The 21,823-nt window shown below is 44.1% G+C and overlaps 1 protein-coding gene across 25 annotated transcripts in view; it reads right to left on the reverse strand.

The window, feature by feature from the left end:
• Ppp2r2b (protein phosphatase 2 regulatory subunit Bbeta) overlaps positions 1-21,823 on the reverse strand; it is a 291,625-nt gene that overhangs the window by 78,165 nt on the left and 191,637 nt on the right. For 21 of the 25 annotated variants that reach the window (XM_059245825.1, XM_059245819.1, XM_059245821.1 and 18 more), the window contains 4 exons: positions 15,325-15,422; positions 14,965-15,045; positions 12,184-12,349; positions 5,313-5,425 (listed from right to left, as the gene is read on the reverse strand). In XM_059245825.1, the coding sequence (XP_059101808.1) occupies positions 5,313-5,425; positions 12,184-12,349; positions 14,965-15,045; positions 15,325-15,422 (458 nt within the window). The remainder of the gene's footprint in view (positions 1-5,312; positions 5,426-12,183; positions 12,350-14,964; positions 15,046-15,324; positions 15,423-21,823) is intronic. The other 4 variants (XM_059245836.1, XM_059245823.1, XM_059245841.1 and 1 more) reach the window with 1 other exon arrangement.

The following is a 21,823-nucleotide window of genomic DNA, read 5'->3' on the forward strand; positions in this document are numbered from 1 at the left end:
CCATTGCCCCTGGGTACTGGGAGCCTAGGAGAGAAGAGCATGGAGGAGCTTCCTAAGCACAGCTGCATAAGGACTCAAAGTGTCTGTTTTTCCATGCTGTCTTGGGAAACTCAATGAGTGGGTGAAAATGTGAGTGATCAAGTGTGTCTGTATGTGTATGAGTGTGTGGGGGATGTTGTGAGCACCTCTGGCCAGGTATGATAAAGACACCAATCACGAAAAGTGGCATTTCAGTGGCTGGAAAGATGGCTCTGTGTATAAAGTATTTGCTAACAACGGTGAGGTTTAGAATCAGGATCTTCGTCTCCCACACAAACACCAGTTGGGCATGGGGGCCTGCCTGTAATTCCAGCTCCTAGAAGGCAAAACCGGGCAATCTCCAGAGCAAGCTGGTTAGCTATCTGGGTGGTAGTTATGTGAGAGCCTAGGGTTCAAGTGAGAGACGCTGCCTTGGTTAAGAAGGTGGACAGCAACCAAGGAAGACAGCCGGTATCGAGCCTTGGGCCTCCACGTGCATCCACACATGTGCACATGCATCTACACCTGTACTCATGCCACACACACATACATACGGGAGAAAAGCATTTCAAATACCCCAACGTATGTGTATAAGGCTGAGAGCCCTGGCTTTTGGTTTAGGTCTTAGCTATGAAATGACAACCAACCCACTAAAGACAGGAGCAAGCTGCTCTCTCTTCTGGAGCCAGTAGCAAAGTATAGCAATGTCTCTTTTATAGAACTGCAGGCTGAGCATGGAAGTCCCCTCTTGGGGCTTTGTGTCCTGAGCAGTGGACTCAGCTCCTGGGGCAGCCAATACAAACAAGGAATGCAGCCTGCTTACAGCACATCAAAGCCTCAGTAAATACTAGATGCCAACAACTTCCTTGCCAAATACCTGCCCTCCTCATTGTGTTTTCTGGAGATGAACTGAGGCATTAGGTAAGAAAGCATCCAGTGAGTGTTACTCAATTATCATCATGATTATCTTGGGGATATAAGGATACCGAGCAGGGAGATATTCTCCTCCTGGCCTCCTTGGGTAACAAGTGATTAGATTCGAAAGAGCATTTTCCATTTAAAAAAAAAAAAAAAAAAAGCCAGACTCACACTCTTGCTTTAAAAAAGCTGAGCCTCTCAGAATTGAAACAGGATGGGTTCGTTACGCAGTGAGGATTAATTAGCTGTCGGGTATTATTAAATGTTCCTGCTCTCGAGCCCCACGTGGAATCGGATACTGTGAAAATGAGCAAGCAGTAATCATCGTGGGGGTGGGTGGGTGGGGAACACAATTGCTGGCGATGCAGGATTCCAGAGCAGAGTGTGTTGGTCAAGAAGAGTCTGATGGAGGTCACATCGGAGGGCTCTCTGTTTGGGGTCACTGTTCTGAATCTGTGGTTTCCAGGGTTGCTGGTGGCGGGGTTCCTTTTGTTTGTTTTGCTGTTTTCATCTCCTCCTGTCTCCATCAGGATCAAAAAGTAACAGAAGCTCAAAAAGAATCACAATTCAAAGGGAGTTGGTGGATGTTAGAATCCAGTGACCACAGACCCTGGTGTTTTAACAGCGTCCAGAGTCAAAAATGCAAATTGGCTCTCAGAATGCAAATGTTCCCAACCCTCTGCTTGGCAGCATAAAAGTAAGGGAGAAAAACTAGAGGGCACTGTCTAGTGCCACACAGCTGGTTACTAACTCCTGGAGTTCGAATTGTTATTTTCTAACTGGCAGCCACACCTCAGGGTCTCTGTCAGGGTGATCTGGGGCTCACTTCATTAGCATCATTGTCTGCCACAGTTGATCTCTAGTGGGAATGTAAAATAGGCTTCTCTCCTCTGTCACTGGGATGGAGCCTCCAAGGGGTTAGGCAGAGAGATACGGAATCCCATAGGATGCCATCGGCAATGGGAAACCATAGTGGGCACTACAGATGGCCTCTGAAAAATTTCACGCACGTAGCAAACAAAGGCAGATGTATCAGTTAACACATTAAAGATAATTTCAAAGGCACCAAAATGCACTGATGTCACATTAAGAAATGAAAACAAAGTACTTCCTCTTGGAATAATCTGATCAAGCCTGAGCCCAAATGTTAAATTTTTACTTCTCTCCCTGTACCTTCCATCTGTCTGTAGCTTGTGGTCACTGGTCTGTCTGTTGTATGCATGTGTATACATGTGCCTGGTGTCTGTCTGTCCTAAACAAGGGAGTTTTCTTTGTCTTTATTGAACAACGCAGAAATGTGGCATGGGAAAGAGAAGAGGGAAACTTTACAGAAATATTTATCAGAGTTTTACAAGGGAAAATGTTACTAATCCCCACTGACCCAGAACAGCAAACAATACTGCAAACAGACGGTATCAGCCTGTATCCATTTTGCTTTCAACATTTATGGTGCATATTTGCTTTTAAGGTCGCTTCCAACCCAATGGCTGCTTTCAGCAAATGAGTACCACAGCGCACACATACACAAAGACATTATTACTCTGGGCTCAGGGCATGGAAAAGTATATAACTTAAGATTAGCTCTGCTTTAGTTTAGGTTCTGAAAAAGATGGTTATGTGGGCAGTCCAAGGCACAGTAAGGTTGTTTACATTGCTCTCTTAAAGGCAGGTTAAACTTAAACTGGTTAAGGACATAGTAGGACAGCAGGTTAGGTACATCATCTTAAATGATCTCAAGGTATATTAACTTTGCTTCAAGGTCTGCAAGAGTTTAGTCTCTTTGAATGCAAGAGATATTTTCAGAACAATGTGTCACTACAGGCAGAGTCCATGGCAGAACTCAGGGGCACCTAGTCCAGTTGTTTTCCACACAGGACTGCCATGTCCCAAGGGACAAAAGACAGTCTTAATTCCTGTCCTATTTCCAGTAAGGTGCTTACTACTTAATACATAAATAACTTGTGGAATGAATAAAACAGTATACAAAGAAAAACATGACTATTCTTTCTCTCTCCCACACACATATAGGCCTAGTATCAATGAGAGTAAGAAAAATGATGCTGATGCTGGTGATGGGGGTGAGGATGACGATGGTGATGAAGGCTGGAGACGTCGATGATGATGATGGCGACACTAAATAGGCAGCTAACTTGGAGTGTTCTCTGCGTGCCAGATACTACATAGGGGAAGTTCTTGGTCTCACACACATGGTGTCTCGGCGAATCTTCATAAGAACTTCAGTGAACAGTGACCACTGTCCCCTGTGTTCTATAGATAATTCACTGGAGACATGAGGTTTCAAGTCAAATGCCCACCATCACCAGCTGGAGAGGAGTAGGGTCAACCTTCTAGCCCACTTCAGCCCACCTGGACCTTCCTTTTTGTCCTTATGATTCTCTGCACTCTTCCAAAGCTCTGCACTTTTACAACAGCAGGGCAGATTGGAACCTCCACAACCTGGCCTAATAAAGGGATGGAGAACTGGCATAAAAACAGAGCAGCCAACATGTGTGGGCTCAGAAGGAACACAACTAAAGACATGGTGCCCATCAGTACAGAAAGTCCCAATAGCCTGGCACTATAGTGGCCAGCAGTTGATGAATAAATAGATGAATGGATGAATGAGGCTGTGAGCTGGGAAAGGCACGCAGTGATCAGTCATGCTCACTTCTGCTTGTGTACCCACAGTGGGGCCCTTTCTCCTCACCCACATGTGTTTCACAGCTGCCCCTCTTTCGGGTTTGGCCCTCTGACCAGCAACTGATGTTTGGAAGCACATAGTTTACAGTTCTAAAAGTCCTGTGGGGCTAGAGCTGGTCCCAACATGTTCTTACCTTACTGTTTACACTGAGCAGATTCAAAATAAACCATCCAGTCTTAACCCACTTTTACCTACATCTAGAGCAGTGGTTCTCAACCTGTGGGTCTCATACCCTCTTGAGGTCGAATGACACTTTCACAGGGACCTCCTAAGACCATTGGAAAACATAGATATTTACATTACAATTCATAACAGTAGCAGAATTACAGTTATGAAGTAGCAACGAAAATAATTTTATGGTTGGGGGTCATCACAGCATGAGGAACTGTATTAAAGGGTCACAGTGCTAGGAAGGCTGAGAACCACTGTTCTATGGAGTCTCTCTTAATGGCCCGTTTTTAGAAATCCATTGTATTAGCACCTCCCCCTGAGGTCTTTCCTGGCTTCCAGAACCGAGTGCCATTTCTTTCTCCTTTGGACAAACGACTCTCTATCTCTGTCCGTACACTTGTCTTATTCTGGGTAGAGTGAGGGGCCATTTGAGTGTGAGTGCTGTCATGGTCTCCTCATTACCAGGCTATGCACATCTGGAGGGCCCTAAGGAAGCCACACAGACTAAGAACAAAGCCTACACACATGCTGAGTGTTAACAGCTACAGTGGAAGGACCTTGCACCCCTTGCCGTTCACAGACAATAGGACTTCCAGCCAGTGTTGCAGAGGGAGAATGGAAAAGGAGCTTGTCTGACCAAAGTTCGAAAGGAGTAAGTGCATGTTGTGTTTCCAATGCAGTTTCTCCTAAAAGGCTCAGGTATGGAAGTCCTGGTCATCATGTGGATGATCTAATCACCTGAAGGTAACTGGATCAAACAGGCTCTCATCAACCACAATCAATTTGTTTTGGGGTTCAGAATTGGGTGGAATTATTGGAAGACGGGGCCTGGCTGGAGAGAGTATCTTGTCTCTGGCTCCATCCTGTCAGTCTGTCTCTTTGCTTTCTGACCACCAGGAAGTGAGTCCCCTGTACATATGCCGTTACTGCCATTACTACTTCCTCAGCATGGCCCGAGAGCAACGAAGCCAGCTGGCCTTGGACAAAATCTCCGAAACTGTAAACGATTCGTCCTTTACAAGGTCTCTGTCAGTTAAAGCAGCTCGAGGACAACATGTGAGAACCACAGCCACGTAAGGTTCTGGCAGGTGCCAGAGTTCAAACCCAGGTCCGTTAGATACGGACGCTTGGGTTCTCCAGGGCAAACTTTCCACCCTAGCAGCCTTGCGCCTCTTATTCCAGCTACAGAAGGTGTTCAAGACATGCTGGATAATATGCATAGACAGGCTAAGAGTACAGCAACGTATGGCGGTGGCCATGTGGCAAGTCCTTAGGGACAAAGGAGAAGCATGGGTTTGTAGTCATTAGGGCCTGGCACTTTTCCCATTCCTCCATCTGCCGCCAGACATGGGTAGGCTGAGGCCCTGCCCAGTGCCTCCAACCACATATCACAGTCATCATCTGCGGCCGTGGCCAGCATGTGCTCAACTTTAGGGGGGGCATTCCCCTGCCCCTGGTGGCCCAGACTGTCAAAAGGTATGGCTGGAACAGCCATGCCACTCACCCGCAGGGTTGTGATGGTGGCAGGATCCCGGAGGCGGCCCTCCTCATCTTTCAGGTTGTAGCCTTCTGGCCTCTTATCACGCTCACTGACTTTCCACAGCTTCACAGTTTTATCTGTGGAGGGCAATCAGAAGTCAGGATGACAGGGCAAGGAAACTTTCTCTGGGGATGGGCAGTGGGGGTGGTAGTGGTCAAGGTAATGATGGCAAGAAGGGCTGTAGAAGCCAGCTCTCGAAAGTGCTGTCCTGCATAAATCTCACGCTATTTGAAGGAAAAGCTCACAAGGTAAGATAAAACCACAGATTGTGTTGGGATAAATGGCTTTCTCTGACGATGCACTGTTAAACATATACCTTGTACTTTAATTTGACTCATTCAGTAGAACTACTGACTGGAGTTGAATAAGAATAGTCACATATATAGAGTTCATCACGTAACTGTTAGTACATGGACAATTAATCTAATGTTCATGATCACTCTGGGCAGTAACCATCTCTACTTTTAGCATCCACCCTTCTTAGATACTGTCCTCAGCATGCCCCCAACAGCCCTTCATAAGCTTGCACTCTTGACTTCCTCAACCCTCTCATATTGCTGACCACCCTGCTCCCAAACTCCCTGTGCAACTGTCACATGGCTTCTTTCTATGCCTAGGACACTAAGCACACTTCTGCCTCAGGGCCTTTGAACCTACTGTGCTTTCTGCCAGGAAAGCCCTTTGCTTGATGTCTGTCTGTCTGTTCATCCAGCCGTCTGTCCATCCATCCATCCGTCCATCCATCCATCCATCCATCCATCCATCCATCCATCCACCCACCCATCCATCAATCTACCTATTTATCTATCCATCCACCCACCCATCCACCCACCCATCCACCCATCCATCCACCCATCCATCCACCCACCCACCCACCCATCCACCCATCCACCCATCCACCCATCCACCCATCCATCCATCCATCCATCTACCATCTATCTAATCTGATCTACCTGGCACCTATGGTTAAACCCAGGACCTGTAGATGCTAGCAAAGTTCTCTGCCAATGAATTACCTCCCCAGTCCCCATGACCTTTTCACATGACTCACTCATTTTTTTTTTAATGCCCCAACCTCAGAGAAGCTTATATAGACCCTACATAAAACTGGTTGTATCACAATTCTCCACTCTTTCTTCTCTTTTTTCCTTGACCACTTCCTCTTCTCTCTCCTCCTTTTCGTCTGCATAGTACACTTCCGTATCAGTTGGCTAAGTTGGTCAGGTATTTCTTATCTGTCATTGGACAATCTCTGAAGTTTCACTTGTCTTGTTTGTCACTGTGCTTCCGGCCTTTATTAGTGGTACCTGGGATGTAGTTGAGGCTCAATAATATCAATGTCCATCTCAAATAAATATTAGTTTGAATGTGAATGGATCTCCTCTCTATAAGAGTGTACTTTCGTAATATTCAAGGAAATCAAATGATGTAGAGATGAAGCAAAATGCTCTTATCAGGCTGGGGGCATAACCCAGTTGCCCAGCATACATGAAGCCCTGAACACCAGTCAGTCCACTCTTCTGTCTCCTCTACTCTTTTCTCTTCTCTCTCCTCTCCTCTTCCTCCCTCTCCTCTCCCATCCACCCTCTCTCTTTCTCTTCTTGCTGCTTCCTGGCAGTTCCAAACTGTAAACTATAGTTTAGACTGTCCTATTACCTTGCATCCCTTGATGACACTGGTCCTTTTCCATAGCATTGAGATCTCCAATGCCTCCAGGTGCTGACAGTTCAAGGTACTGATGGAGGGGATCTGGGACTCTGGGAAACTGGTGAGGCATGCTGCACCCAGGATTTCAATTCTATATTTTTAGAAAACAATATTTTGGCTAAGCCAGTCTTGTCTGTGTGCCATATTGCCTCGGACACCTTCCTTATTAGATCACACATTTGCAGTCTGTGCTTGTCTTTACCTTTCCTTCTGAAAAGCAGGGGCACATTTGATTTCTCTGTATTTGTCTCTATCAGAGAGGATTTGGTATGTGATATTGTAGGGACTCACTCTCACTACTGCTATAGACAGCTGTTAGGTCTCAAATCCGGGACAAACAGCTGAGATGCCTATTAACATATGAGAGCAGACTCTGGCTGCCAGATTCTCCAGCATCCTTTAGTCCTTACCTGTTACAGGGTTGTCCTGGCTAGAATACCCTACTTCTATCCTGAACTCTCCAGCCCTGGGGCTGGGCGGCCCTTCTCCCCAGGCCCTCTGGCCCCTATATAACTCAGCCATTTTGGCTGTGCCAATCTCTTGGCCCAGGCTGTCATCTCTTGGTCAGTGACTCCTCTCTAGCTCTCCCTCTCCCTCTTTCCTCACATGGCCTGGCTTAGTGTGCATGTTCACTCTGGATTCGCCCAGACGTCTCTGCCTCTGCCTCTGGCTGTTTTCTCTGTCATATCTACAACAAATCTTCTCTTCCACCATACTTAGGAAGATTAATACCCTCCTTTCTCTTTCTCCCTCTCTCCCCCTCTCCCCCTCTCCCCCTCTCCCCCTCTCCCCCTCTCCCCCTCTCCCCCTCTCCCCCTCTCCCCCTCCCCCTCTCTCCCCCTCCCCCCTCTCCCCCTCCCCCTCTCCCTCTGTCTCTTTCATTCAATAGGCACATGGCCAAGGACTACGGTCCTTTGGTCCTTGTGAGAAGGCACATACAAAGTAGTCCTGGAGAATGATCTTGAGGAAACAAGGAAGGGCAGAATGCCCACTTAAATCTCAGTTTCAGTATACATACATCCACAAATGTCAATATTACGAAGTTGTCACTCTGTATCCCGTTTTATTCATAAACGGGTAGAAATGGTAAATTTCTTATGAGGGTCTTGGGATGAAATGGATCAGCATGTCTAACTGGGGTTGGGCTTCTCCAAATGGTGTCAGAATAGCAGCTGTCGTTAGACCTGGCATGCTGAACCACAACTCTGTAAGCAATAACGGATTACACTCTTGTCTTGATCTTCATCCCACAAGGATGAAACTTTTTCTTTCCTGGGGAGCACAGATGTCCCTCTAACTGCTTTTAATGGGACTCCTTGGTTTCCTGTCCCATCTCATCTCTTCACTATTTACCAGGCTCCACACTATCACTTCCTAACTTCTTCCCATTTGGGAGGACTGCTCTTGGTAGCAAATGACCTCACAGTAGTTCACGACTTCATGTCTTGTCCTTAGAGGTCTCCAAAGTACTATGTTGTGGGCTTTCAGCAGCCATGGGGATATTTTAGTAAGAACCCATCTCCACACACCTGGGTATTATTTGGGCTTCCAAGTCTATAGTCTCATGTTTGGCGAGGCTGCTCCTTGCGGGATCCATGTATTCTCATCTATGCGCTGACTTCGACTTGTGCTGGGAGGAGAGCTTTTCCCAGCTGTGGGCTTAATTTAGAAATTGCTAGCTCTGTGCTCACATCCCTCTTGTTCCAAGTTCTCTTGAGATCCTGTTCACGTGAAGTTGCTTTTTTAGAGTGAGAAAGTTAAACATGGGCCATATTTATATAGTCATTTGATTTGCTCCTTATCAGCTGTGGCTGAGAGCAAGCTAAGCCAGTGGATTTCACTTCCAAATACTTTCTGTTTCTTGGCTTCGAAATGTGTCCAAATCTAGTTATTTGCAAGGCATTTTATATTATAAATGACAAATTGCCATATAGAAAAAATAGAAATTACAGGTAAAGCACAAGGATAAAAGTTGCCTATATGATCTCCAGTTAGGGATAACCCATGATCAACATTTTGCATATATTCTTTTTGATTTTTGGATGGGATCTTCCCACGTAGCTCTGGCTGTCCTGCAATAGAGACCACCTTCATCTGCCTGCCTAGTACTGGAATTGAAGGTGTGCTCCACCACGACCATCTCTGGTGTATACTCCTGCGCTTTCTGTATGCAGTATTGTGGGGCAAGGGACTACAATGACATTATGTACACTAAGTTGTGTATTTAATCACTTTCCTCCTTTTATTATGTAAGAGATACATGCCGTTGTAATTGGAAAGTGAGAATGAGCAGAAAGGTTAGAAAAGAAAAACTTAGACTATGATTACTGTGTCCATTTCTTGTAGTCTTCCTATTTCCTTGCTTACCAAGCACTTTCTAACAAACACTATGCTGTATAGGTGATATCTGATTGTATATTTATATCAACAGCTATCCATATACTGTATTTACATAATCTATTACATATAATATAATACACTACAGTATACATAATTTGTAGTAAGAATTTGTTAACAACTAAAAGCCTAATAGTGGGAGACTTATTAGGCCACAGAAGAATCAAATCACACAAGGAAATAATATGCAGTCATTAAAACACAGAAGAATCAAATCATACAAGAAAGTAATATGCAGCCATTAAAAAATCATATGGTATTTTTAATAAAATATCGGTTAGGAAAATATCCTTGGTGCTATATTATTAAATTTAAAAACCTGGCTTAAAATTTGTCACTAAGAACATTATTCACATCTTTTTCTTTTTCTTTAAAAGACACTAACAGTAGTTCTCTCTGTTCCTAAACATGCATTATCTTTGCTTTGTGTCTTTTAAAGTTTTCACAATAAACACCATAGCACTCTGCCTTTCTCACCATAAGCAGCCAGGCAGGAGAAGTAAACCCAAACAGAACAATGTGTCTTTGTGTGGCAAATAACTTCAAGGACTATTTCACAGCAGAATGCTAGCTTTATTTTTCTTTGAAAGCTATGAAGTTAAAAACATATTCTAGTAGAATTAGTAACTATACTCAACTAATGAGATAAGCACCCTTTCCCTCCAAAAAGATAATTGATGGAGAATTCAATCCAGTTCCCCAAGGTTGTGTTGCCTGGGGTCACACTTGACTTTATTATCACAGCATTTTCATTTGACTCAGAATCTTGGAGCTTGGTGGGGGGAAAAAAAAAAACAACAACTCTAAGGAACATGCGGCTGTTAATATGAGAAATGGCTTTTTCTTTCTTCTGCCTTGTTCTCGAGTAGTTTATCATCACTTGTGGCAGCTTTAAGCACAACCTTATCATTCATCTTCATTTTCTCTTTTATGTAGTAATTCCCATTGTCTTCCATTAATTTTTGAATGTTAACCTATTTGGCTCAGGGGGAGATTTTCAACCTTAATATTAGTATAGAAAAGAAAACCGCATAAGAACATGGGGATTTTTCTTAGAAGAGTCATTTTGAGATGCAATTGGCATGTGAAATAGCATCCCAAATGGGAAGATAATATCCTTGTTAATCAAAAAACTATTTAAAAACTCAATTAACAGAACATTATGCTATATAATTAATCTTCATTGAATTTCACTTTCTTTCCCATCCCCCACCCCTACAAAGTAGTTAATAAGCCTTTGGATTTTACTGCAATAATCAATAGGCTAAATTTCATAATATAATGTGATCTAGCTACAGAGGACAGTCAGACACTTCTCCGCTACTGAAGTAACTACATCAAAATCACCATAAGTCTCTTTCATAGTAGTGTGTGACAGCAAAGCCTCTGAGAGACTTGAACAGAAAAAAATCACAAGAGGATAAATGGAAATAAGATGAGGTGATTTGGCCTCCAAGAGATCAAGGTTGCAAAGAGTAAACAGAACAATAAATACAGTTACCAGAAGGAATGAAATTAATTGGAATCTTAAGAAAAAAAAAAAAAAAACAGAGATGTAGAGATCTGATCATATTGAGGCATGCTTGAGTAACTCCCAAACAGCTAATCTAGAATTGTCACAGTTTAGATCTACACACTGGCTTTATATTTGAGAGATTGGGAGATCATCTGTATTACCCTTTCTCTCTCTCTCTTTTCTATAAGATTGACATATGACTCACTGTATATACTTTCAAAATTAAAATGGCAAAAGGAACAAATTTACAGGTGACCCACCATGCACAGTCAAGGCTTAGTAATGGAAAGCCTTCTGCTGTGTGTCTGTCTCTTCTTTAAAAAGAGTATATGCTTGGTTGTATTATAGACATTGCCTGCATTTTTCTGCACTTGATATGAGAATCAAGTTTTATTCAAGCATATATTCATCATAGGCTCACACACATGATGAAATGAATCATTCTTCAACTTCTTTGCTTGGGCAATGGTCTTTAATTTTTCTGTCTGAATTGTCTTATTATCTTTTCCCATTAGCATTCTTCAGTAGTGACTGAATTCCAAGCTGGCTTTTTTTCCCCCCAGAAAGGGGTTCATTTAAAATCCTGGAATGTAGGCAACCTCACTCATGGAGTGAATATGTGACCAGGCTTTATTCAACTGCTAATGTCCCTTCTTTTCTGTTGATACCAACATTCCCTAAACCTATAGGACATGGAGAATTTGAAGGCAGATAGGACTGTTTCTTGATCAGTTTTGGGGAGCATCCCTAGTGCCTCTGGTCTTGTGCTCCCAGCTCAAAACTTGATTTTCTCGGATACACAGACATCTGTTTTGCAGACCCTAAAATATATTCAGGGATTAATAACTATTTTTCAAAATGCCGACAGCATTTCGAGTTTCCTGAAATGCATTCCCAGAATAACATGTGATGAATCTTAAGACAGGAAGTCACACTCCCCAAACACCTGCAAGCAATCTACATTAGGAAACTGCAGATAACGGGTTCCACAAGAATTGGGTCATAAATTTGTTATTTATAAAAAGAACAGCTACTATTTACTGAGTTCAACTCTGTGTGCACCATGGATTTTTTGAGGCATCTTGCAAACAGGGTTTCTAAGTTTCTCACAAGCCCACAAGGGCCAGAGGAACATTGAGGCTAAGAGAGACTCACAGGTCTAGTTGACTGTCTCTGAAAATGTCAAACAGGAAAAAGAAAACCATCTCCACATACCGTTGGTAGACAGAAGAAAGTAAGCTGCATTCTGCTGAGGGAGCCATCTTATCTTATTGATTTTTTCTTCTATCTCTAAACTCTTCAGGTAATCGAACTCGGGTTCATGGCTCTGGAATGTGCTGTAAACATTGTATTCACCCCTACGATGAACCTGGTTTTTACTCTGTAGAACGGTAAAACACACACAGAAAATTAAACCATTTAAAGCAAGCGCCAACTCTTTTTTTTCCCTTTGAGCAAAGCCATCAGGGGTAGACTGGCAGGCTGCATCACTGAGTGGGGAGGCCAAGATCACGGCAACCGTAGATTCAGCTTTAATTTACTGGTCCCCAAAGCATGCACTCTGTTGGCAAATAACAGAAACACACACACACACACACACACACACACACACACACACACACACACACTTATAAATTATATATTTAAATTATATTAACACAAAGCATATATCACAACATTTACATAGAAACAGAAGCTGCCAGGCATGGTGGTGCACACCTTTAATCCCAGCACTTAGGAGAGAAAGGCAGGTGGATCTCTGTGAGTCTAATGCCAGCCTGGTCTACAAAGAGTTCCAGGATAACCAGGGCTGTTACAGAGAAACCTTGTCAAAAAAAAAAAAAAAAAAAAAATAGGCCAAGACTTTGCAATCAATACAAATAGAAGATCTAATATTCGAATCTTTGTGCATTTCAGGAAATGCTGAGTGGCCTGTTCCATGGTGATGCTTGCACATACTCATATCAATCCCCATGAAAGGTGCAAAGCTGTAGTAAATGCAACTTTCAATGCTTCTGGAATCTCTGAGATGTAGGTAGAGCTGGGAGATGAACCCTGGAGGCTCAGAGGTATAAATGACTCTTCTAAGGTCACACAGCACTCATGGAGCAGACTTGGGCACCAGTCCCTCCCGCCTCCATTTTTATCCAGTATAGTGATGAGAGGGCCATCTGCACATGAATGCCATCTGCCTCCTGAGGAGAATGATGGGCTTTACCTATGTCTTTCCCCTCGCACTAATTATGCAAAGTGCAAACAGCAGGAACTAAATAAATGATGAGACACTGGAACACAAAGCCAAGGGCCTGCAGTTATGGAAAAAAGGTGAAGAGGAGGAAAAGCCTATTGAAGAAACAAAGAAAAAGCTACAGGAGGGAAGATTGTATTGCAGGTACTTTGGAACCATGTCACCCAAAGTCTTGAGACTTAGCTTTGAAAAATCTGTTCAAAAATTAAAATTTGGGTTTCATTAAACATATTTTAAATCAAAGTTTGATTTTTTTTTTTTAAAAAGAAAAGACTCAATTTAAAATATATGATTTTGGATGGACACAGGACACCCAAAGGCATATCTCAGCTTGCCCAGAAGAGGGTACTTCTGCCGAGCCTAGAGGTGTGCAAGACGCTGAAGAAGGAGGTCCTTTGGAGCAGTCTTTCTGGGGGTGACAATACTAGTTAAGAGTCACTGGCCCCAAATGATGTCACATGGCTTTTGTCAGGCAAGCCATGTATGCCTGATGAACTCCGTTGAAGCTTAACTCTGAACCCCTTCACCGTCCCCCTCACAGGCATTTATGTTCCAGTGAACCCACCCATACTGCTTTGGAAGGCGTGCCCCCCATCATTCTCCGAATGAGTCAGGCTTCCCAAATCTCCCAGTAAAGGAAAATAGGTGAAACCTATAAATAGCTAGCAGAAAATGTGGGGTGGAATATTACTGGCAACATGCAGCCTTGGGTAATTTATGCTAAATAGCTCTTCCAGTTCCCCTTAATCATAGCTGTGAACCTAATTGGATTTTTTTTTTTTTTTTTTTAAATTGGAGATTTGAAAATCAGTTTTCAAAGGACTTTAGATGCTGACATCCTCGACACTCTTCTGGTTACTCACAGAGGACTGGTCTACCTTAACAAAAAATTTCTAAGAGGGTTGATTTGCTACCATCCAAATCAGGCTGTCAAGTGTGTGTAGCATGTGCCAGACCAATTAGCACTAGGCAGCTCTGGAAAAAGCAGGAAAAATTCCAGGTCACGAAGAGCGATTTAGTTCTTACTTGCCAACTACGTTTTCATGTTTCTGGGGCCAGTGTAATAGGCTGGGTGCCTGATTTAATGCCGAGCACTTGAATTTACACAGAACCCCGAGGGATTATGAAGTCCTTATAGAAATTAATTGCAAATAATGTGCAATTACCAAATATATCACCCCTAAATGAGGCTTTCCTCTTTTGAGGGGGAGGTGTAATGCAAATGTCTTGGAGGCACAAAGCAGGCTTTAAATTGCTAGGGAAGTCTCTTGTGGAGCCTTCCTCTTAACACCGGGCCTCCCTCACACCTCCCCAGTGCCCAGTGACTCTCAGAGGAAGACAGTGGCAGATGGGAGAGAGTCGCTAGAACACAGACTAACCCACTGGAAGGCCGGGCGTGTGCCAGGAGAGGGCAAGGAAAGCAAACTGGGCCATAATTCCATTCTGAGAAAACAGAAACAGGCCTGGGGGAGGGAGGGGGGCATCCTCAACTTATGTGGCGAAGAGAGGATTTCTAGTGGAACCCAAGCCTCGGAGGAAACCAGCCATGGACACGGCATGATATATAACATACCCAGCTCCAGGGACCCACACTAACGTGCCATCTCTGCTGGGCCGAGAAGCCCTTTTGGAGGATTTCACCCCTTTGGTAGGCTGAGCATCATTTTCTTCTCTATTGACCCAACATGCCCTCTCTACAACTGTTGTCAAATAAAGCTATTTCCCTCTCCTATGTATTCTGGCAGTACCTGAAATGAAGGGAGACTGAATTTCAACACCCGGAGGAGAGATCCCAAGACAACAGCTGGAGTTCGCTCCTCCACAAGCACCTGTGGAATTGAGCAGGTCAGAAGAGAACAGCTGCTGTTTCCCAACGCTCACGATGCAGGAGGATTAGGCCCTGCCCGGGGAGAAGCCTCTCTGAGGTGCTTTTGAGAGTCTGAACTTAAGAACTGTGGATGCTAATGACTTTTTTTTGGCAGTTTTACGTTGGTGAGCAAAGCGGCAGGCAAGGTTAAGGGCGGCAGACACGTGAGGATTAAGGCACAGTGGGGGGCCTCCTCTTAAAAAGGGGAGAAAATGAGAATTTCCAATTGGCTGACACTTACCTCCTGTTCTCGCTGGAATATTACAACCCGACCCCCCTTGTCCCCTGTCGCTAGTAACTCTCCCGTGTGGTTGAATTCTACCGTAGAGATAATGTCAGCTGAAAAGAAGAAGAAGACAAAAGCAATTTAAGTAACTGCACACTTACTCTGAAAGGGTAGATAATAGACACACTTTTCTGTGCATTTAAGGGCTTAGGGCTCTGGCTGTGCGGTGGAATTTACAGGGTTTTATGTTCTGCATTTTAAGTACCACTTGAAGCAGCAGTTGGGAAAGTGAATTTCCTAGGTGCCCCCACTGCTCCTGGAACAGCTGAGGCGAACAGAGGGGCAAGGCGTGCTCACACCCTTTATTTTATGGAAGAGAAAATGAATTTTTTTTCCCCTCATGGGAATGGCAGTTTTCTTGGCGAATTTTCACTATCCACAGGCCCCTATTTCACTTAAGAAGGTCTCCCCAAACAGGTGTCAGTGTGGTGGTGGGGGTTAGGGCCGAGCATCCAGGGAAGCAGGCTGAGGATGTTGGTGCTGACACTGATCAGAGGAGAGAGCACAGGGATCCCTGGGCTACCCCGCCAGTGTTCCGACTTCACCAGGGCTCTCTTGCATAAGCTTCCTCTGCAGAGCACACCCTTCTCCAAGACAAGGTCCTGGGAAGCAGTGTCACAAGGTCACAGAGAGGTGCAGGCACCAGGGACTCAGCACAGGTAACTGCAAAAGGAATGTCAGCTTGAATGCTGCTCATCCCTGAGGCCCAAGGCCAAGTGAATTACCCATGACTGGATTTATTAGGGCTAGTTTTAGAAAAAAAAAAATGACCGGGGTTAATTCTCCCACAATCATTCCACCACACGGCTTCAACAACCGGAGAGAGCAAACGAGCTTAGAGATGAGGAGGAGAGAGCATCCAAGAGAAAGGAGAGGAAGAATAAAAGAGGCAAAGAGTTGTGATTATGGCCTCTGACGGAGGATGGCTGAAGCTCGAACCTATGACGGCAAAGGCAGGGTAAGGTGGAAAGTCATGGCAATGGTTCCAACGAGCTCAAGTCTCACATCTTGCTTGTGTGCTACTATTTTAGGATGCTCTTGGTATGCCAGCTTTAGTCAGATAAGCAGCATAAAATTCTCCACCTGACATACAGTGTCTTTTCCTTATCTGAAAGTATTCTTAATTCTCACTCTTTGTGCAGAAGTAGAGAGAGTAAGGTGTAAGCTTTATTTTGGCTCTATTAGGAGTCAGTTCAAACTCTCCTGGGCAAGGAACAAAGTAGTCTCTTTTAAGGAACAAGTGTAACATGGTACACGCTGTCTGAGGTCCTCAGCCTTGGAGGAATTAGCACCCAGACATCTATGTCTTAATATAAACATCTCCTATTCTGTATACTGACGATATATTTTCTTTTCAACATATGACAATAGAAACAATTTTTTTTTTTCTGTTATGAGACAAGGCCTCTCTGGGTAGTCCAGGTTTGACTTGAAATCAGATATATATCCAGGCTAGTCTCCAACTGGACATCTTCATGCTTCCTCTTTCTGAGATCTGGGATTGCAGATCTGTGCCACCAAGCTCAGGGCTAATAAAGGAAATCTTGTCTGTAGGCTGAGGGGAAGGCTCGGTGGGTAAAACGCTTATTGTGCAAGTGTGAGGACCTGAACTTGGGTTCCCAGCAGCCAAACAAAAGCAGAGGGTGGCAGTGCCCATCTCCAATCCCAGTGCTAGTCGGCAGAGACAGGAAGATTCTGGGACCTCACTGGTCAGCTAGTCTAGCCAATTGGTGAGCACCAGGTTCAGTGAGAGACAATGTCTCAAGAAATAAGGAAGGAGAGGGGTTCAGTAGGAGTGGGAGGGAGTAAGCAAGAGTAATGAGAGGGTGTGTATGATGGAAATACATTATACACATGTATGGAATTGTCAAATAATAATTTTAATATATATTTTAAAAGGTAGAGAGAGATAGAGGAAGTCATCGAATGACAACCTCTGATGTATGGGGGTGTGTATCACACGCTTACACAAACACCATGCTCACACAGGCATATCCCCTCCATACACAAATCTGCTCTATGGGTTGCATATGGTTTGGGGGTCAAGTGTCTATGATTTCTGTCTCATAACCACCTTCACTTAGATAAGTCAACCTCCTTCCTTATTGATCTAAACTGGAAATCAATTCCATTTTCTCAGGAAATGAAGCATGGAATAAGCTGTGTGGTTGCCAAGCCCTTGATATAAGCTTGGAAGGCCAATTCATATAACAGACACCCATGAACTAAGGTATTGCAGAGCCCAGCATGGCTGGAGAACTTGCCACTTCGCACGAGGAATCCAGCCCCTTGTCTTCCTTGTAGCTCTTGTATCTTGACAACTTACTCTTTGCTTGGAGGACAGAAGTCAGCTAGCTGTTAACTGTCTGCAGCTGCCTTAGAATAATGCCCGCTCGGAGACATACTGAGTTGTTAGTGTGTGCTGCTGACGTCCCTACAGCTTCTGGCCTTTCCGTGAGGACAGAAATAGCTTCCTGACCTGCCTCGAACATAAGGTGGGCTCAGCTGTCTCTCTTCACTTTCGAGCGTCTGTCAAGTACTAAGTAATGAATCATGACTCTCAAACTGTTCAAACACTGAGAGAGAGAGAGAGAGAGAGAGAGAGAGAGAGAGAGAGAAGACAGGGAGACAGAGTACATGTGAACAATGACAAGGTGGTGAGGAGACCTGGCCTGGGACAAACAGTACCAACTTCATCTTCTTTGTTTTTTGTTTTATTTTGTTCTGTTTCGTTTTGTCTGAGACAGGCTTCAATATGTAGTTCAGGCTTGCCTTGAACTCGCCATGCGGGTTAGACTGGCCTCAAACTTGTGATCTTTCTGCCTCAGCTTCTGGAGTGCTGGGATTACTGGTGTGTGTCGCTATGCCTGGCTCATGGGGGCTGAGTTAAGGTCCTGCTTCTGGGCAGTTCATGCCCCTTGCCTTGGGCAGCAATGTTAACACACAGAACTCTGGATGGTGGGCTGCAGACCCTTTCCTCTGAGAGCTCAAGTTGAGCTCTTTCCTTTGAGTGAAGCTAGGTATCAACACGGTTAAGTAGCTCTTCGAACGTGAGCTCTGGCTCATCTGTCAAGAAAGGGCCACTCTCAGCAAAGCAAAAGCTACTTGGAAGTACATGGTTCTACCCAGACAATGAAATGTCTTTCTTTAAAATCTAAATAGCTGAAAATAGGGCAGGAGTCAAGTTCAAATCAAATGACCCCAGCCAGCACCACTAGAACCCTTCATTATGGAATAAAAGGTATTGCCCTAGACCATAAAACACGTCTCATTTGTTTTGCAATTGTCCCCATTGTTCAGGGCTCTATCTTCCTTGAGAACCTTGCAAGAGAAAGGGTGACTTGAACGGCAGGAGCATGCAATTCCTCTGTCCTCTTACAAAGACTTTAAAGTTTGAATCTGATCAGCCAAGCTGGTAGGTATAGAAGGTTGCTGTGGTTCAGTTGATATCTGTTTTGAACCTTCCTGTTTCCTGACTCATTTATCACCATATAGCTGGAAGACTTCACTGTCCCATCCATCTCTACTTATCTCCATCTAGGAGTGCTTAATAATTGATGGAAAACTCATGAATCACCTTCACATTCCGATTTCAAAATACCAGGACTACAGATGCCCATTCTCTTGTGTTTGAAACATGCTGTTAACAGAGTAGACCTATGCTACTCAAGACAGGGGAGCTTCTGTGAGCCCAGAAAGAATGGGAACTAGGCCCAACTGTAAGCTAGCAAATTTAGTTAGCAACAGCAACCTCATCTCAAATCATGATTGACAGAAATCAGTCCTTCCCAGGCCATATGACTCTTACCATAGATAAGTTTATAAGGACTCAATATTGCATTAAATTTCATTTCAATCTAATTGTACTGCTGAGTAAAAACCTAAAACCTGAAGTATTTTCTCTCTCTCTCTTTTTTTTTTTTTATTTTTCAAGACTCTATATGTGATTTCTATATGGGTGGTGATAAGGTGCACAGTGACTGAGAAACAAAGCCCCAAACAGTGACTGGGGTCAAATGTGGTTAAAAGGTTTCTAAAGCAAACCCAGTGTGGTATGAGATTGGTCGTGCTCCCCATCTATTCGTGCTGATTTAATTTCCACAACACGGTGGCCTGCTAACCCTGTTTCTAGCTGAATTGGCCTCTTGAAGACTGACTTTTTTTTCTTTTAAAAATCAATCTGGGCATCTCACAAAAGTTTCACACTAGTAATTTACTACATCAAGTCTCCATTTACCTGAACAATGGATATTGACTTGGCAGTTGTATTCACAAGATGGGAGGCTGAGGGAAACAGAAGGAGCCCTGGGAGTATGACCTGGTCTCCCACAGTGTCAAACCTGGCTGGAATCAGGACAGACCACCTGGTCGAAAGAGGTGCATGTGTGATTGGATGACATATGGACTGGAGTGGCATTTTGATCAAAGGACAATACAGCTTAGACTCAGAGAGTCCCAGAGAACACTGGTGGAGTCATTGTACTGACCGGGTCACTGCTACTGCCTCTGAACATCAATCACGGGGATGGAAATGAATGGGTAATATAGTCAAGCCTTATCTTATATCCAAAACACATTCCAGGGATAGGGAGCCATCTGCCCTACTGTATCACCCATCCAGCCCTGCCCACACAAGCCTGGGCTTTCCTCCTGGTGATCAAGTCTGCTCTAGACTGTTTTTGTATCTTTGCTTCGGACACGGATGTTGGGAAGGATGGAAAAAGCACCTCGCAGCATACCACAGTGGTGAAATGGTGGCAGCTGCTAGGTTTCTATAGAAAAAAAAGGAGGAGTATCACTATAGGTGAGGTGTCTTGACTCAAATTGGTGGTGTGGATATCGCTCTGTATAAATAAACACTGATTGGCCAGTAGCCAGACAGGAAGTATAGGCGGGACTAACAGAGAGGAGAATTGAGAGAACAGGAAGGTGGAGGGAGAGACTGCCTGGAGCCACCGGCAGGACAAACAAGATATAGGGTACCATAAGCCACGAGCCACGTGGCAACTTATAGATTAATAGAAATGGGTTAATTTAAGATATAAGAACAGATAGCAAGAAGCCTGCTACGGCCATACAGTTTGTAAGCAATATAAACATCTGAGTGATTATTTTATACGTGGGTTGTGGGACTGCCAGACTTGGTGGGACCTGGAGAAAAAAAGCTCTCCAACTACACATTGGCCATGGGGGCATCAGGAGAATGGACATGTGCACCCTTGCTATCCCCTCATAGAGATCTCTAGTTAGATTGGCCATGGCCTTGTGGGTCATTGAACAAATGGGAAGTTCTAGGACTTTCCATGGGAATCAATTACTCCTGTCTCTGTGAGACTGTGGTCTCCTTTCCTAGTCTTGGTTCTCAATCTTAAATCAGCACTCATGTTTTCAGGTCAGGTTTTCTTGAGTAAGCTTTGGTAACTGAAAGAGTGCATTATGGTCCAACAAGGGGCAAGCTACAAGCTACATTCTTGCAGTCTCTGCTTTACAATTCCTGTCTAACCCAGGCTTGATTTCTGTTACATGAACGGTGTCTGGGGAAACGGAATCCCTTTTCTTTAATGGAAGTATCATGAACAGTGTCCACACTGGTTTTAACTTCAACCTAATGCTAGTCTTTCTCTCACAGGAAACCACAAGCAGCAGTGTCCAGTAGTTTCATTCCTAAGCATCATATCACAATCGTGTCCTTAGTCAATAATGTGTACAGTAGTGCCATTGGCAGCATGAACTGACAGTCTGCTCTTGCCTTCCAGGCTCAGTAATGGCAGACAGTGTGAAATGTAGAGATTCTTGCTAGATTGCTTCTGCTCAGTGCTTCTTCCTTGCCTACCTTCTATGGTCCAACTATAGAGGCTGAAAAGTCTGGATATTGCTTATTCTTGTTTATAGTCAGGTGACCAAGACCTGACCATTGAGATAAAGAGAAGTATTCACAGGGTATGACTGAAGATTCCCAGGGAAGTTTGCTTTTCTAAATTCACTTTTATTGTTTTTAATCATGTGTATGTGTGTGTGTGTGTCTGTATGTGGGTATGGGCATGTGAGTTCAGGTGCCTGTAGAAGCCAGAGGCATCAGATTCCCTTGGAGCTAGAGTTCTAAGTGGCTGGGAGTTGTCCAACATGTGTGCTGGGAGCTAAACTTTGGTCTTCCAGAGAAGTCCACACCCTTAACTGCTAAGCCATCTCTCCAGCTCCCTGGGGGGAAGGTTTTACTCATGTGTCTTACCTGTGTGTTCTTGTGATATATGTGTTATGTCTGTCTGTGATTATATGTGTTCATGATATGTGGGTGGCATATATCATGGGATATGGGGTAGCAGGGGAGGACTTTAAGATGCTAAGAGCCTGCACGTGACAGCTGGAGACACATGGACATATTGCATGGACAGTATTATTAATGACAAGTGAGTAGCTAAAACCTTCCTCAGGACAGCTATGTTTGAACTTGTGA

Source organism: Peromyscus eremicus, chromosome 19 (assembly GCF_949786415.1).
Source record: "Peromyscus eremicus chromosome 19, PerEre_H2_v1, whole genome shotgun sequence".
In the NCBI taxonomy this organism is placed as follows: domain Eukaryota; kingdom Metazoa; phylum Chordata; class Mammalia; order Rodentia; family Cricetidae; genus Peromyscus; species Peromyscus eremicus.